Source organism: Etheostoma cragini, chromosome 14, assembly GCF_013103735.1.
Source record: "Etheostoma cragini isolate CJK2018 chromosome 14, CSU_Ecrag_1.0, whole genome shotgun sequence".
NCBI classification, from domain to species: domain Eukaryota; kingdom Metazoa; phylum Chordata; class Actinopteri; order Perciformes; family Percidae; genus Etheostoma; species Etheostoma cragini.
The window spans coordinates 16815186-16832605 of NC_048420.1; the positions used below are offsets into that span (position 1 = coordinate 16815186).

General features: G+C 39.6%; 3 protein-coding genes across 6 annotated transcripts in view; all 3 read right to left on the reverse strand.

The window, feature by feature from the left end:
• dnajc8 (DnaJ (Hsp40) homolog, subfamily C, member 8) overlaps positions 1–3041 on the reverse strand; it is a 6661-nt gene extending 3620 nt beyond the window's left edge. Inside the window, exons 1-6 of the mRNA XM_034892960.1 lie at positions 2839–3041; positions 1762–1863; positions 1131–1187; positions 938–1004; positions 640–734; positions 440–511 (exon numbers count right to left, since the gene is read on the reverse strand). Of these exons, the coding sequence (XP_034748851.1) occupies positions 440–511; positions 640–734; positions 938–1004; positions 1131–1187; positions 1762–1863; positions 2839–2910 (465 nt within the window). The 5' untranslated portion in view covers positions 2911–3041. The remainder of the gene's footprint in view (positions 1–439; positions 512–639; positions 735–937; positions 1005–1130; positions 1188–1761; positions 1864–2838) is intronic.
• A 1498-nt stretch (positions 3042–4539) lies between these two features.
• LOC117956716 (heterogeneous nuclear ribonucleoprotein R) lies at positions 4540–12129 on the reverse strand. 4 transcript variants are annotated; one of them, XM_034891935.1, is made up of 15 exons: positions 11886–12129; positions 11073–11233; positions 10839–10957; positions 10634–10741; positions 10416–10529; positions 10094–10270; positions 9744–9879; positions 9414–9619; positions 9186–9335; positions 8982–9103; positions 8355–8893; positions 6334–6394; positions 5330–5390; positions 4909–5038; positions 4540–4679 (listed from the first exon to the last, which is right to left on the reverse strand). In XM_034891935.1, the coding sequence occupies exons 2-12, from the start codon at positions 11227–11229 to the stop codon at positions 6360–6362; spliced, it is 1863 nt and encodes a 620-aa protein (XP_034747826.1). In that variant the 5' UTR covers positions 11230–11233; positions 11886–12129; the 3' UTR covers positions 4540–4679; positions 4909–5038; positions 5330–5390; positions 6334–6359. The 4 variants fall into 4 exon arrangements, with proteins under 4 accessions (XP_034747826.1, XP_034747828.1, XP_034747825.1 ...); XM_034891937.1 differs by having other exon boundaries at positions 5548–6394; XM_034891934.1 differs by having other exon boundaries at positions 5330–6394.
• A 583-nt stretch (positions 12130–12712) lies between these two features.
• atp5if1a (ATP synthase inhibitory factor subunit 1a) lies at positions 12713–14405 on the reverse strand. Its single transcript, XM_034891938.1, has 3 exons — positions 14168–14405; positions 13103–13215; positions 12713–12991 (listed from the first exon to the last, which is right to left on the reverse strand). The coding sequence occupies exons 1-3, from the start codon at positions 14237–14239 to the stop codon at positions 12850–12852; spliced, it is 327 nt and encodes a 108-aa protein (XP_034747829.1). The 5' UTR covers positions 14240–14405; the 3' UTR covers positions 12713–12849.
• Between the last annotated feature and the right edge of the window lie 3015 nt (positions 14406–17420).

The window sequence follows — 17420 nt, forward strand, 5'->3', positions numbered from 1 at the left end:
GTATAGTATGTTGAAAAAAATCATAGTATGTTGAAAAAAGTCATGGTATCGTATGTCAAAAAAAGTCATAGTATGACGAAAAAAGTCATAGTATGTTGAAAAAAATCATAGTGTGTTGAAAAAATATGAAAAGTTGGAATGTCAAAAACATAAAATGGAAAAAAATCATAGAATGCTGAAAAAAGTCACGGTATAGCATGTCCAAAAATTAAGAAGTCATAGTATAATATGGCAAAGGAAAAAGTTATGGTACAAGTCATAGAATGTAAAAGAACTAAGAAGACCTTTTCTTAGTTCTTTTACATTCTATGACTTGTACCATAACTTTTTCCTTTGCCATATTATACTATGACTTCTTAATTTTGTAGTATGTATATAGTATGTATATAGTATGTCCACACACACACACACACACACACACACACACACTTGTACTTACCATTTCAGGGTCATCCTCCTCCACATCCAACGGCTTCCCATCCTTCTTCAGCTGTTTCTTTTTCTCCTTTACCTGTTGGGAGGACAACAAGGAAGATAATTAAACCTTTAACCAAACAAGCACAGAGCAGGAGAGCTGAGTAACGTGGAGGCAAAATGCCTTGAATGTTTGAACGGTAAGGGAACTTGTTGAACACTCACATTATGCTCCACATATTCCTTTCCTGCATGGATCACATCTAAGGCTCTCTTCCTCTGTTCTGGTTCCAGTAGGAGTTTGTATGCCTTGTCCACAGCTAGAACAGTGAGGCATTCAGGGGAAATTAAACTTATGGGTTGTCTTTTCATCTACTGACAGCATGCAGAAGGCAGGAGCTGCACGTACTATGTCACTGTGATTGTTAACATCATACAAAAGAAGAGACTGGGCAACAGGATACGAGTTCATCAGATTAACGACAGCCAATGTATAATGTACAACGTGAGGTAAGGACTTTACCCTCAAAGGCTTTCTGTGCTCTCTCTGGATCACCCTGATTTTTGTCTGGATGGACCAAAATGGACAACTGCACAGTTAAAGAGACCAAATATTAGGAAATAAGAAAGGAAAAAAAACACTATCACTATGACCAATGGCAAGTCACATTTTTACAGAGGAGACCACTGAAATGTTTTGTTTTTTTACACCTTACCGCTCTAAATCTTTTCTTCAATTCATCAGATGTTGCCTCTGGATCAATTTGCAGCACCTGAAAACGAAGGGAACATTGGCCAGTTGATTCTACTTAGGTATCTTAACCAAAGTGTCAATATAAGATTAATAATTTGCTGGAATCAAGTTGTTACGAGAATAATGGTTGCTCATACTCTGATGAGGGCTTGATGACAGCAGATGTGTCAGCCTATTGAGATTGTAAATAAAAATCACCCAAAAGATCAACACCAGATAATTCTTTTGTCGTATGACAGGTGGAGTTCCTCCCTTTTTCACTTATTCCTTTTTTTGGGAACTACACACGGTTACAACATGTGAGAGAAAACACTAGTAATGAAATGAGAATTTCTGACCAATTAAGTCAAAAATTTGTTTCAATCAATCAATCGTGTTAGTCATTTATTAAAGAAAGATTGTTTAAAACATTTTTTGTATAACCTTGCTTGTCTTGCCCCACATTTTAATGTCATAAATGAATACACAAAGTTATTTGTCTGTTGATCAGACTTAATTTTGGGTCTAGTACATCATTATTGACATTTATTAAACTGATAAAATAATTAATCAAACAGTCAATGATGAAAGTACCTAATTGTTGGTACACTTACCTCAAACGGATTGAGATTAAAGTAGGATGAGCCCGGTCTGAGAAGTCTGTCAATTTGCTGCTTGGAGGTTAACACAGAGTCTCTCTTCTCAATCTGCTTCACCTGTCAAAAAGACACAATGACATTTTCAAAATGAAGCATGGTTTACTGTAATGCAAGCGTGGATTGCAACATCCATCTGAACCTGTACTTTCCAGTAATGTTAACATTACTTTCTTCACTTATGCTTTTGATCGGTTTCTGTTAATGTAGAATGCTGCTGCATGTCCACTCACCTGGTCAAAGAGACGGCCTCACATTAGCCCTGTTCTTAAGTATGCACCTGCATATGTGACTGAACTACTTCACTCACATTCGCTTGCTCGCTCTTTTAGGTCCATTATGTTCAATTTGCTGTCTGTTTCACACACCCGGTGATTTAAAATGTTGTGCCTCCACTCTTACGGTCTGTTGTTCCTGTGGACTCTCTAAAAAACTGATAGACCTATCTTCAAGGCGTTTGGTTGACCTGTTTGCACATTATGTATTATGAAATTTTAATGTAGGTTTTAACACGTATTATGTTCTCTTGTATCTGTATTGTCCTAGTTTGTGATTTTATCGATGAAAAGCGCTTTATATCTACATTTTACTTACTTTCTACTGTTGATGTACGAGAGCAGCCAACATTCAGGAGTACAATGTGATGAAAGTGGAGGTTGCTCTGCATCTTTTCTGGAAGTCTGACCTCATGCATCGGATAGAACTATGATACGATGTAACTAGTCAAAGTGTGGTTACACTGCACTGCAATTTATAAAAGCTGTAGGTAAAAGGCGAACAGCACCTGCCTTGATTAAGTGATTTGTGGTAGTTGAGAAAAATATAGAGAATCTTTAGAGGTGTCCTGATAATACTGGAAGGACGAAGCCGCTCACAAAACATCTTAGTTCACGTTAGCTTCTTGTCGTTAGCTGATGTTCATGTCTGCGAGGCCTGATAGGTGACAAACACGAGACCTGTTGATTGACTTCAGCCAGTGTACGGAGAGTGGCCAACACTTTCAAAACACATACATTCACAAAATGATTATCGTACCTCCGTGTAAAAGTTTTGAAATAATTCATCCGACACACTCTCGGTAGAAGCCTCTCCTCCGGCGGCCGCCATCTTCCCACTGGTTTACACGTGACGTAGTAGCATCACGTGACCATTCCCTTTATTTTGATGTATAGTTAAGTTTATCATCGCATGCATATCAAAATCTTTATGATTAACTTTACGTGCATAATTCAATTTAAACAGGAATCAATAAAAAATAGAATAGCTATTACAATATGAAACGTATGTCAGCTTAGATCGCGCAGAAATGCTAAAATCCAAATATCAAGTTACCTGTAGGCCTACGGAACGACAATTAAGAATCCGGTATTTATTTGGTTCCCTCAATAAAAGCTATATTTTAGTTTGCCTTATTTTAGAAAGTCGAGAACACCGCGGCTCAGGACGTTTTTATTTCATGGTTATGGAGAAAATGCAGGATAGTGTCATCTCATGCACAAGAAGACCGCCCTTGTAAAATTAAATTTTATAAAGCAGATTCATTTTCGATTTAACCAAGAAATGCGACAAGTTCCTCTTTTAATCGACCCAGGATGTACATTGCCGAGATAATGCCTCCCTTTCCGCTATCCATTTTGCAATGGCACCGTCGCTGCTTCCATCCGTCCATGCAGCCGTCGGCGGAGACAAGCCGCCCGGGACGGTCTAGGTTTACAGAGCATTACCCTCATTAGGTACATGAAGCTAGTCTATACTCCAGCACTGTGGGGATAGCTATGGCAATAAGAAAACATCCACACCTTTTATTTCGACAACTTTAAGCACTATCTAGCATCACCATGTCGTAGCCAGCAGCTCCATAAGGTTCCATGTATTCATGCTCAACCAAACCGACTTTTATCGCAACATTTAACTCCAACAATGCATGACAACATGCTCGACTGCTCAGAAATTAATTAAAGGTGGAGGGCCAAAAACATGCGTACATTTTAACTCGATTTCAACGTTTGTAATCCCGGTTCCTCTCATTTGGGACAGCTTTTAACCACCTGCGTTTACCTTCAATTAACCACAATTATGTAGTAAGAGGCAAGCACTGCCAACCCGATTTGCACAGACAGTTCCAGTGGTCCGTTTAACTGGTGAAGTTTGCAGTAAGACATGTTCATCATCTACTGTAGGAACCACTACTGAAATAATAAACTCCATGATGTTCCACAAAATTTAGAATGACTTTAGTGTTGGGGCCCAAGAAATCTATATCCTTCGTGTTCCACTTCCAGGATTGCTGCGGGCTGCAGGAAATTCCGCCCTGGATGTGGTCATTTTCCATTTCCTTATGCTTTCTTTGTGTTGGAATTTTAAATTCGGTGGATTTTTGAGAACTATTGTTGACTAGTCCTCAGATCTCTGCAGGGTAAATTGAGACGGCTAGCTAGACTAGTGTCTCTCAATTAACTATTTCGCAGCTGCTCTGCACGGATCTTAGCACCGCCCATGACGATTCTGATTGGTTTAACGAAATGCCATTAAATCAGAGCACGTTTTCCTCCCATCCCCGAATGCTATGTGGAGTAGCCAGACCCTCCTTCAGGCTGCTTTGGAGGAGGGTATTTCATAGAGAGACTAGGACCCAGGTAAAAGTCGTGCACATACTGTAATGATTGTAAATGAAAAATTACTAGGTCCATGTTAATATAAAAATAAAGAAACAAAATATGCACACACAAACACATGTACTTGGGCAATCAAATGTATTGAACAATCAACTGCAACAGATAATTTCCCTTTACATTCTTATTGAAGCTGGATAAGGAAGCAGCCGTCCGTTGGATGGTGTGCTGGATCGTGTCCATCAACTGTATCCTCCTACGCTTCTGCAGTAAGTGAAAAGGCATTAACCATGTTAACATAGCTAGTGTTGTAAGTGCACTACCCTTCACACTTATAATTCTCAGTTACGGTCGTAAATTAAATCTATTAAATTTTAATGTGACGTTGACATTAATTGAGACCAAAAAGTGGGTCTAAGCAATCCAAATCACACAAGCCACCATTTTCTCTAATACAAGAGTAGCTGCACTAATCCACAATTAGTTCTCTCACCTGTGCCTTCTGCTGAGCTGGGCCAGCTACTGTATCCATGAGTACTGGACCTTAAGTGTGCGGTCTAGTAAGTAATTCATCCATCTCTCCTGTGATGAGTCTAACTCGCAGCTTGTCTCCTGATTCAAAGCTAGAAAAAGGGGCACAGAGAAAGAGCATGTTAAAAAATCCTGGTCAATAAGTTTCTAACAATCAACCTGAACAAATAGACTATTGTCTTTAATATCATCCAACATATCTATACTATTTGATGCAGAGCTATTGTTTAGAAAACCAACTTACAGAACATATTGGCTCTGGGAGGCAAAGAGGCCATAAAGACACAACTGGGACATCAAATGTGTTTTTAAATATAACTTAATTTCAAAACAGAAGCAGGTTGAGACTTTGGGGCATTAGTTCAGATAATGAACAATCTTACCAATCAGTCTCTTCCATTTGTGTGAACGCATTCACATGGATGCGGGCAGCTCCTTTACTGCCTGGTGACAAGAGGCAACATATAAAGACAGTTCTGATATGAGAAAGTGTAAAAAGGAAACGCCAGCATTTGAAGGCACTTCATTGAAAACCAAAATGTGTGTCAATTGATACAATTGGCTTTGTATTATAATCCTGTGCAACCTGTTTCAGTCTTACCTGTGCAATATAAATACTGTAGCCCATCTACTGCCATCTTGTGGCCTTACAGGGTAAGGGCATCTGTTTTGAGACAGCTATTGTTCCGAGTTTAGCCAATTTCATCAGTATTTCATTCAGTATCCTCACTGCTAATTGAATCAATGTGAACAACAGCTCCTCTAGTTAATATCTATGTATTAATTACCACCTTTCCAGTTGAGAAAAAGGCCAATAAATGCAGCATCAGATAAAGGAACGGGTCACTAGTCGCGCTGGTGTGGAACTGCTACCTCTAGCGGTGAAGCAGGGGAAATGTCCACCACCGCCTTCCATTCACAGAATGTGTGCAGACAGCCGAGGTGATTTTGGTGCAGTGAGCCAAGACATGCAACAGGTGTTTGCAGGCATTTGAGGTTTATAGCACTTACTAAATTCTTGATTGTCTGCCTTTTGGCTGTATATTCCAGTCTAAAGAAACAGCCATTTGTCTCTTAACATTGTGCATTACTTTTCATTTGGCTTAGGGGGGGAAATATGCACTGTGTATGAAGGAAATATTATTGTATATCATATATAAATTCTAAACCTTAGAAAAAAGCTGGAAACAATTCATTTTAATATTTTCCAATGATTCTTCAGTCAACTTTAGTGACTAGTGTTCTTCATAGCCTGGTTCAAAAAAGCTTGATTCAAAGTACAGTATATACAATAAAAAAGAACAAAGTGTAATTATGGCTAGTGTTTCTCCAGTGATTACAATTAACTACAGGAGAGGAGACAGTACTCTGTGCAAGGCTAGCTCACCCTCGAGTACCGTTCAGGTGAGTTCCTCATTCTAGTGGTGCCGCTCTCAATGTTTCTCCACCTAGGCAGGTTGGAATAAGAGGACAGACACATGAAACAAAATACAATGGTACTAAAAGGCAGATGCTAATAACACTTTTCTACGGTAAACTAATTCTGACATGTGGTCGCTTGCTATGGCAGAAGGCCTGTTTTAGAATTTTAACCCTTTGGATGGTCAGATCCTTGGTGTCTTCAAAAAGGAGGGCACAGATGGTTGAGATGGTGTGCCGATTTTGGAAATAAAAATAAGAAATTATTTGGAGACAAATCAGCATACAAGTACAAATCTATTCAAAGTCAAATGTGTTGTTCCAACTGTTGTAAGGGTGTCAGTATCAGGACCATACCAGTGCAAGTGACATTTCACCATTATCCAAGATTGTGCTTGTCTGTAAAGTGTGTGTTAACAGTTATAAACAGTATATGCTTCAGTAAATCTCAACCTGCCTTAATAAACAGCATTTATGTTAAAAGGGGGTGAAATTTACACTTGTGAAATGCATGTTTTCTTCAACTAAATTACTTCCACTACACTATTATACTACATCCCATATTTTGAACAAAATAATCAAATCTCTGCACATTGCAATGCCTCTGCACAAGAAATGTGTTTCCTTGACTGCGGGCTCCAAATGTTTCTCTGGTTGGCTCTGAAGTAGTAAAAGGACTGCACTAATGGAGGAAAGGATAAAGGATTAATGAACCATATGAAGTTCTCAGTGTTTTGTCTTCATTAATGGCAGAAAACAGCATTTTGTGAGGGTAGGCTGAAGTTTACTAAAGCATACAGTGTTTACCTGTGCACACAAATTGTGAAAGAAAGGTACAATCTTGAGTAATTGCAAGAAGTCAAAATTGCAGTGCAAAATTGTGATATTAAGTATGTAAATTCAGAGAGCAGGAAATGACTGTAGTCTGATGTAACATGCACTGAAAAATAAAGGGTTAAAATCCGGTTATCAACCAAACACCTTTTCTCCTGCAAAATTTCAGAATTTTGTTATCCTTTGAGGCAGAAAATTGACTTGGAAAAGATCTTCATCCAAATAAGATAATTGAGGTGAAAATCAAATACTGAATGACAACACTGAATTTGAGTATCTGACAATTGACTGATGCTCAGCTGAGTTTTATTGAAACGGAACAAACGTAAAAGTTATAAATACAAAGAACATCAGAACAAACTGCTATGGCTCTTAAGGTAAGCCAAACCAAATTCTATTGGGCAAGTTCAAAGAAAACATAGGAAGTTATGGTATCAGATTTAAAAAACAACACAATTTATCTACCTCTAGAAATGCTAGGCATACACTTTGAACATTACAAAACTTGATTTCTTCCTTCCTGTGGATTCTTTTCTCCACCATTGCAAAAATGAAGTATGAAGCTCTGACCATATGCATTTATTTACAAGCAAGTCCCTAAGCAACTATGAGAAACCACAAATAAAGGGAGTACAAGAAGGGGAAGGAGGAAAGGGGCATGGACAAAAACTTCCTGCAAGGCAATATCATTATTTAATGTCCTTAGACTTTTGAGAATGAATGTCCACTTTTTTTTGTAAATGTTCATTGTTGGCTTTAAAAGAATCAGGAACAAAATGTAACAATAAAAGTGTTTTGTGTGTTTGTTTTAAAGACACAAGTCCCAATGTAACCGTAGGAGTAAGAAATGATTCACCTCAACGGTTACGCTCACTTCTTCAGCCAATAGGCTTTCCAGCCAATCATCTCGAGCCAATTCTAGGGTCTGTCCATTTTTCTGAGATATATACAGATTTATTTATTTTCATGGAGGAGTGAAGAATAAAAAGTCAATCAAAAAATTGTGGCCAATCTCCTGTATTTTCTTTTTCTTTTTATTGTTGTTTCTCTTTTTTGTTGTCACTTTGCCAAATACCTTTGGGTGCATCTACTTCCACTGCTGCCCATAAGAATCCTGTGAAAACTCCATGGTGTCATTACTGTAACCATAGTTACCGGAATAGTCGGCCCCTTGCTGCAGGGGCTGCTGGGCGATGGGCTGGGACCCCCAGTTCTGTTGGTTGTTGGTCTGGCGGCGCTTGGAGTCAGGCTGGTTAAACACGTCTGCCTTCCTCTTCCCACCGACGTTACCACCACGATTGCCCCTGGCCCCGCGAGGACCGCGACCCCTCTGAGGCTGGAAAGGGGCTCCCCGCCCTCCTCGGCCGCCCCTTGGACCACCAAGGGGCGGCCCTCTTTGGGCGTAGCCCCCCCGGCCTCGTGTCAGAGGTGCTCCACGAGCTCTAGGTGGAGGAGGCCCCCCTCTGCTAGGACGAGTACCACGGCCCCTAATGCTGTACACATCTTCGTAGCCGTAGTAAGGGTCTTCATAGCCACCACGGTAGTCATGATAGTCGTAACCATAGTAGTCATCATAGTAGTCATCATAGCCATAGTAATCTGGTGGATAGGAATAGCCCCCTCGGCCACCACGCCCCCTGCCTCTGCCTGGTGGCGGCATGCGTGGAGGTGGGTAGTAGTAGTAGTCATCATACCTGCAGAGGAGAAGATAGGGTTACATTTAATTAATTCCTTATGAGTAAACTAGTTTACCAGTTGACAAGACACGTCTCAGTCCCTCACCCTGTATTCCTGGTGGTCTGCCGAGCTGCTTGGCGCTCTTTCCTCTTCTTGTCTGGGGGCTTTGCCAGGACTATCTCAATTTCCTCTCCTCCTAGCTCCTTCCCGTTCATCTCATCCATTGCCTAACATAAAACAATCAAGTACTGTAACATACACTGAATCATCAGACATGCAAAACATCTTGTCCAAAGCATGAAAACACACCTTTACGGCAGCATCCCTTTCTTCAAAATGGACAAAAGCATAGTCTTTTAATTTTTTCACTCGCTCGAGCTTTCCGAACTGAGAGAAGGTTTTTTCGAGGAGCTCTTCCGTCACTGCTGTGGCCAGCTTTCTTACGAAAAGCACCTTGACCTATAAAGACAAGAAACGGTGTGTTATCCTGTAGAACGGTGCAGGTTTGTGTTTTTGAGCGAGAGATACAAGACTAACCTTAGCCATGACTTCCGGGTCTGGCTCAGCAACCGGGTCAGCCCACTCTACAGTGACTGGGTTCCCCCACACTTTGACCTTGCCACTCATTAGGCGGCGGCGAGCTTGTGCTGCAGACTTGTGATCCTCGTACTCCAGGAAACAGAAGCCACGGTTCTTCTTCTTGTCATCGGGCTGGTGGTACAATATAACCTCTTGGAGCCCCTCTGTGAGATAAAACAATAACATCTAACTTCTAAAACTGCCGAACATGTCTACCATCCTCCATGACCTATGATTTGTTTTAATGAGCTTCTGACACAAATCTACCTCTGTGCTTTTGAAACTGACCTGTAACTTTGCCAAAGTCTTCCAATATACTTTCCCTTGTCTTGTTCTTTGGAATTGATCCAACAAACAGGCGATTGTTTGCAACAGATATACACACTCCCAAGTACTTGCCAGGGCGGATTTCATGGTTATCACACTGAAAATAAAATTGAGGCCAAAAAAGGATGTGAAATTCATTATCAATCAAGACTAATGTCAAGCTTTAAGCAATTCAAAGGTTCAATTCATTTTTTGTGTCTTTACAGTAATACTTCAAGTCAGACTATTTTCAAGTGTCAGTTTTCTTTTTAAACTAACTGAGTTGTTATATGGTTTGATGTTTTTTCCCAATGCCATGCCATTGTACTTACAAGCTTTACAGCCTTTTGTGCATCATCCTTATTGCAGTATGTGATGAAGGCGTAACCCCTATTCTGACCAGAGAGAGGGTCCATCATTAGCCGAAGGTCCCAGATGTCGCCAGCTGATTCAAAGAGCGGCACCAGCTCATCTTCATACAAATCCCTTGGAATTTTTCCAACAAACACCTGATGAAGAGGATACAAACGGGTGGACAAGTGTAAGGATTTGAAAAGCACAATATACAGCATGTTCTTTAGGATTTTAAATGATACTGCAGCACTTCTACCTCAATTTAACATGCCTTGAAAATCATAACAGGCATCGATATACCTCAGTTCCAATCCCTGGTTGTATTCCTTTGAACACATCCTCAGGTGGTGGACCGCCATATTTTCTCTGCCCTGTGGTGACATCCAGGGTGTATCCTGTCCGCTCCAACAGAGCCTGAAAAACACACATTAACTGATCTGCTTGGCTGTAGAGGCATGTTTATATGACATTCATTTGGACCTTCTATACAACAAAGCTCACATGATTCTTTTTTTTACCTTTATTTTCACCTCATCTGGGCCCTTTGTGGACTCTTGTACTTTACTTCCTTGTTTTTCTCTCTGTCTGTAAGTCTTCATGACTCCACAGAGGAAAGCACTTTTATTCTACATTAAAACAAAAACAAATGAGAGATTATTGATAATCTACATTAACAAACTCCTGTCAAAAACAAAACAGAATGTTATCCATCCATGCGGTTACCTGTACGTGGGACAGGTCACTCTCTTTGAATTGCTGAAGCACAGTAAGTGCTCCCTCCTCATTGAACTCACGAAGTGCATCAATGGCCCTTTCATCTAGATCAACATAGGCCACCAAGCCTACAATAACATAGCATGCTCACTGTTAGGCTCAGCTATAGTAGACACCCATAATACTCCAGCAGTTTGTTAATATCATTTCATAGCTCTTTGAGTCAAAACAATTATCACCCACCCGTTTGGAAGATGTTATCTAGACTTTCAGCCACTTTCTGGGGCAGCCCAGCGTCAATAAGTGTCTGGTAGTTTTCGGTGTGTGTTGTTGTCACATCCATGGGCTCTTCTTCCTCCTTAGCCGGGGCTGAGCTACCGTTTACCTCAGCGGCAGCCATTGTCCTGTAAGAAAATATATAGCAACAAACAATCACAATTTATTCAGTAAAAGTTCAACTTAAGGATATATTTTTCTTGACCAGGAGATGTCAAATAGTGGCATTTCACTATCTGAAATTAAAGTCATGTTTAATGAAGACAATCTTTGTTATGTGTTTTCAAACAGATGACTAAACTGACTTTTAGTTGATGGCCAATGTATATTTAAAACCATTTCATTTGAAACTATAACGTTAAGGCATTTCTAAAAAGCGTAACTACAGTATAGCAATCCCATAAATTGCATTTTTTGAATACTGTTAAATAATGGCAATTTACGTGAAAAAGTGCAGGTATTGCACGGTAACATAACATGGTCCCTGAAAGAAGCCACCGTCCCGCCCCCTTCACATGCAGCTTGCTAGCTACCGAGGCGGACGCATTTTATTTTCACATTTAACGTAACATGCATAGGGTCTTACTGGACGAACACAATTTTCTGAATTTAGATGCATTTTATAATTTTCAAGGCAAAATGGATCTCTAACCTTTTCGTCTTGAGCTGGCTAGCTAACGAGCTTATACGAAGGCCTCACCGTGCAGAAAGACAGCTTTCAGGCACACACAAATACAAACGCTCCGTAAAAGGTGCAAACAGATAGTTAGCCAAACTCACCAGTCTATTTCGAGACACTAACAGTGGCGTATGATAAAATGCGGAGCGTTTACTTGTCCCACGTGCAAAAAAAATGTCTTATATGAAGAATACGTTTGAGTCTAACCCACGAGACAAATTTCCAGACAGCTACAGTCTCGTCGTCGGCTCGCCCGAACAACGACACTGTCGGCAATCATCGCGAGATGTGGACAAAATACCGCGCATTGAGGCGGGTGTGTTCGGTTTGGCTTTTCTTCTTTTCTTGACGAATTGCAGCATTTTGTCTTTTAAAACTGGTTTAGATATGCTTCAAAACAGTTTCCTCAACTATTGACTGCCACACAGCACAACTGTAATATCTGAGCCGGACTTCTATGGAACACCTACACGCACCTGATAATACAACACAACCATAATTTAGAACTGACCTAAAGCATATCAATGTTTTTTTTTTATTAAAGCAAATCAATCGGCTTCCAAAAGATATGAAATACATCTTAACATTACACAAGGTAGAAAAGAAGCTTTTTAGAGATATTTATTCATTTAGAAGATGTCATACTAACAAAGCTCGATGAGATAGCTCCGAGATTATGAGATAGAAGTGGCTCCGACATTAAACTGAGCGGGCAACGCGGTGAAAAGAAATGAGCGCTCATCATCAACTATCCAACCACGGAGGTTGAACTTTGACTGACACGACTTCAGCCCAATGAAATAATCTTTCTGTATCCTAATAGCTACATACAGAAACAGCTTCAGACAACAAACTCAGTATCTCAAAGAACACTGACATGTTGACGATAAACAAGAGATATAAGAGTACACATGTTCAAAAGCTTACATGAAATGTGAAAAATTTAATTTATTTATTGGTATTCATAATGTCAGCCTTGACAAGCAGTAAATCAATGAATATCAGATAATGGTTGACTTGGCAATCAGATGCCCAGAAGGAGAAATGATAACAGTCTTCCCAGCTTCAGTCATCGTGTGTCAGCTTTCTGATTTTGCCCTTGTGGCGGTTAATCTCCTTCTGTAGGCGCTCTATCTCTTTCTTGTGGTGATCAATCTCCTCTGTGTGATGCTTCCTCAGCGCCTCCATCTGCTCCTTCTCCTTCTGCCTGCAGGCAAAGACAAAGTGAAGAGAAACTGGGTTAAAATCCTGTGGAAATCCAAAGATACACGTATGAGCTTTCAACAGTGTGATACTAATATGATGACATGCTTCTCACCTGAAGTACCGCTCCTCCTCTGCCGCTTCTCGCTTTCCAAATGCACCCCCTGCCTCCCTCACAGAGCCTCCTCCACCTCCACCTTTGCCTGCTCCCTTTCCCAGCTCACCAAGCTGGAACAAATAAAGTTGTTAGTTGATTGCCAACTACTTTGATTGCTCTGAATACATTTTATTAAGATAAGATACAATGGTATTTGTCCTGAGAGAAATGACTGCACAGCAGTTGCAATGAAAAGTGGTTAGATTGAAAAATATAAAGAGTGCAAATATAAAACTCTAGAAAGTAACAAGGTGCAAATCCAAAATATATACAGTATACAATGCCAGGTCAGGTTACCAGTATGGATCATATACATTTAAATAGCTATTCTATCCACGCATAAGCTTACTAACAGTAGAACAAGTGATGGCTCTCTTAAACAACAACAACAAAACTCCATAACTCTTTTGGACGACTTGGTAAAGTCTTCCAGATGTTTTTATTTTTTATTCACTCTGCTGTACTATAAATTAAGTAAGTCTATGTATTGCCCTTGCAGACGAGTGTCAACCGACATGCCCATCTGCCTCATTCAGTAAAAAGTCTTGCATTCAAAATCTATATCAAGTGTTAAGCAACTTAACGTGTCTATGAAGTTTATGCTCCATTCATTTAATATATATATATATATATATTTTTTTTTAATTAATAATAGCTAGTTGGATTTGATTTCTGATTCATTACAGTCTTTAGCAGCATCTGAATGCTGTCAAGGTACAGCTCATTTTAACAACTGTAAAATGATTATTCCAATTTTCCACCTCAATGAAATCAATCAAGGCTAAAACAGGAGCTGTTTAATTCAGAATGGATGATTAGCATATTTCTAACGTTACATTGGAGCCATAAGAAAAATGCTGCATTCTAGACGTGCGTAAAGAATAGCCATCAATGGACCTTCACAGCAACTTGACTGTACAAGTTAGCAACTAGATGGTCTGGTACCATTTAGTCACTATGCTGCTATTAGCAAGCTAATGCTAACATTCAGAAAGGCATCTGTCCTCCACAGTTCACCGTTACCTGATCCGATGCCAGTCTAATCTGAGAGGCGACGCATCTCCTTAGGTTTGCTCTAAGAAGAATTCTTGACATTATGTTCTCTAGTGTGACCAAGTGCAAGTGCAACAGGGCAAAGAAAACTTTGTTGTATCTCAAAATGCGGAAATTTGACGTAAACGTCTTATATGGGCGTGGAGGCGATGGCTGAGACAAGCACCTCTGAACACGTGCACCGCCCCCAGGCGGCAAACGGTGAGAACTGCAGGAGTCATGTGCAGGGAGCTCTGCATACTGTGCTTTATATACCCAGGATATTTGCAGCTCTGCTCATGCAGCAGAATTTGTCAATTGAAAAAAACTGCCAACTAGTTAACCCTTATATATTCAACTTGTTTAAGTAACCTCACACGCAATTATATTTGATTCAATTGGACAATAACTTGTATTCTGTTATAGATCAGTAAATTTCCTGAAAAAAAGTCTAGAAAGTAATTTGGTACCAACTAAAGGGAAGATAGATTTCTCATTGAACTCCTGCATTAAACCCAAGTAAATTTACCATTACTCATTTGTTATTGGAATGTTAATTCTTAATATATTTTTAATTGTTTGCTTTATAGTTCAACTGACCTGCTCTGCACTGACTGAAATACTCTCTAGATTACACAAGCAATTAATTAAAAACAATTATTAGGAAGTATGTTAATTGAGCATTGTCATTTCACCTAATTTTACACTGGGATTAGCAACAGATTAAATAGATCTTTCTAGGAAACTTGTTTGGAAAAAAAACTTGTTTGGAAATCATGGACCCATAAAATAAAGCATTGCCTAATTTCGGTGCAAACCTTTCTTGTTGCTGTGCATTTAATTATTTGATTTCTGATTTATTTTTTAGGATCTATATTCTATGGGTCTCCAACAGAACTTCTATGGAACTGAATAAACACCAAGTAAAGCTAGATATTTGTCCATCCGTCTATACCTTTTCAACCACTGATTCATGTTTAAGAACCTACAGCACACACAGATCAACAGGCCAGTTCTCAAGTCCAAGATAGATAAGTGGGGCACAATGCAATCAGTGGGAAAACAAGCACTGACATTATCTTTCACTGAGTTGTAAACCTGTCTGATGCAGTTATACGGATGATTACTCAAGTTTTGCAACAATACAAAACACATTGTTTTGCCGCCTTTGTGTTCAAGCTGCAAAGGCTCATCTAATTTATTTCATGGTCATATTTTGTCACAATTGTCTACAGAGCTGCAAAGCAGTCTGACATCCTTGTGTTGTGGGCCTGTTGCTCAAAAGAATGAGACCCAGTGCTCATCTCTCAAGTGCTGGATGAGACATACTCAGAAGCACAAAAGGAAGCTTAGCACAGTAAAGAGAGGTGGTGGGTGTTTGATAGAGATGAGTCATAATGAAGAGTCCTCCCTGCCAGACAATGCTCACCCCAGCACAGTGTTGTATGAGCTCACCATCCCTGACACTCTGCTTTCATCTTCTCCAGCAGAGTTGATGGTCAATGAGCAAATGTAAGAGTAGTGCTGTTTTGTGACGCGTTTCATCCTGTGAAGCTGCTCACAGTGGTCAGCAATGACCATGAGGATCCGGAAGCCATTGTGTAAAGGGAAGCATCCATACTTTTTTGGGCCACTGTGTTCTGTCATGCAACATCCTAGGTTTATAGATATGATGCGAGGAAACAAATTAAGAAAGATATAAAAGTGTGTGCATAGTGTGCAACAGAGTAAGACTTGTTAGCAGTTTTTCTCTGAAGTAAAGGAAGTTTGTGCTTTTCTAGATTAGATTGAGACATTTAACAATACATTTTGGAAATACCTTCATACTTTTCCACAACAGTGAGAAGAAACTGCAGGGTAGTAACACCCTTGCGACAAATGGTGGCAGTATAGTCTCAGCACAGATGGAGAACATCCGCTATGGTCTTGCATTGAATATGGAATAAGCTTCATACAGCATTTATATAACAACTCTTTCTTCTTTTGTAATGGACGACAGCAAGTAAGGCACTCATTTTGCTTCAAATGAGGATGGAAATTAACTTTACAACCAGTATTGAACAGAAGGTTTCTGTATTCACAGAGGTTGCTGATTGGGCTGCATTCCTCCCTTAACTCAACTGTATCACATAACTAACTTGGTAAAATTAGCACTGATAAATCTTTCGAAAAGGATCTTCACAGTAATTAGGGGAGCGTTCTTGGTTCTAAATTGATTGACACATTTATTACTTCCATTTGCATGCCTTTTTATGTAAAATTACCTTTGATGATAAAATGAATAATGGCCAAATACAACCTGAAGTCATTATGGTGTATTATCCGCTAACACACTGAGGCAAACTGAACTTTCACGGCCGTTTTTGTGTGCGGCCGTGAGTGAGAGCATTTTTTTCTATGGTCATGTATGGACTTCCGGCCCACTGGATACAGAGCAGCCAGTTATCTGGATCCTTTCAGAGCTACTCACTTTGCTGGCTCAAGTGTTGCCATAGGAAATAGTATCCTGGCAACAGCACTAACCTGTGCAAAGACAAAGTAAGGTCATGCAGACAAAAAGATGTGGTACAGTGTTTCTGTATGAACAACTAATTTTCACAACCCCTTCTTATATGGGCATTCATTATAATTTTGTCACATTATCCTTTCAGCATTTTTGCATTATTATTCCATATGATATTTAGTGTGAACTCACATTATACTTGCATAAATCCATTTAATAGACTTTTTGGTGCAGTGTTTTTTAAATCCACATGTTTGGATGTCATCCATAATGCTTATAATTTGCCTAGTGCACCAACAATAATTGCATGAAATAGCGTTCTCATCTGAAATTCATTAATGCCTCTGGTAAAAAGCATGTTGATATAACCCCAGGGATGCAACTGAACCTTTTGTTCAGGAATTCAACACATATTGCTGAGGTATTAACACTGTGTTGGCAAGGATTCTCTTTAGTAAGTTTAGTTAGTGACAAATACATTAATTTCCTAAAAGCCTCTATAATTTTGAGCACATTTTTGAAACATGCAATAAATGGAAACTCAATTGCATTTGAATTGCAATGCAGGAAACTGTTTGCTATTAAATCTTATGAGCATAAACCCTGATTGGTATCGGTACACTCCTTGGTTTCTATGTGCATTCCGCTCATCTAAATCTGCTGGTGCTGAAACTCCTTGTTCTTAATAGCCCTCATGAGCAGCCTGGATGTTGCCACTGTTGCTATGGTGACCATCAGGAT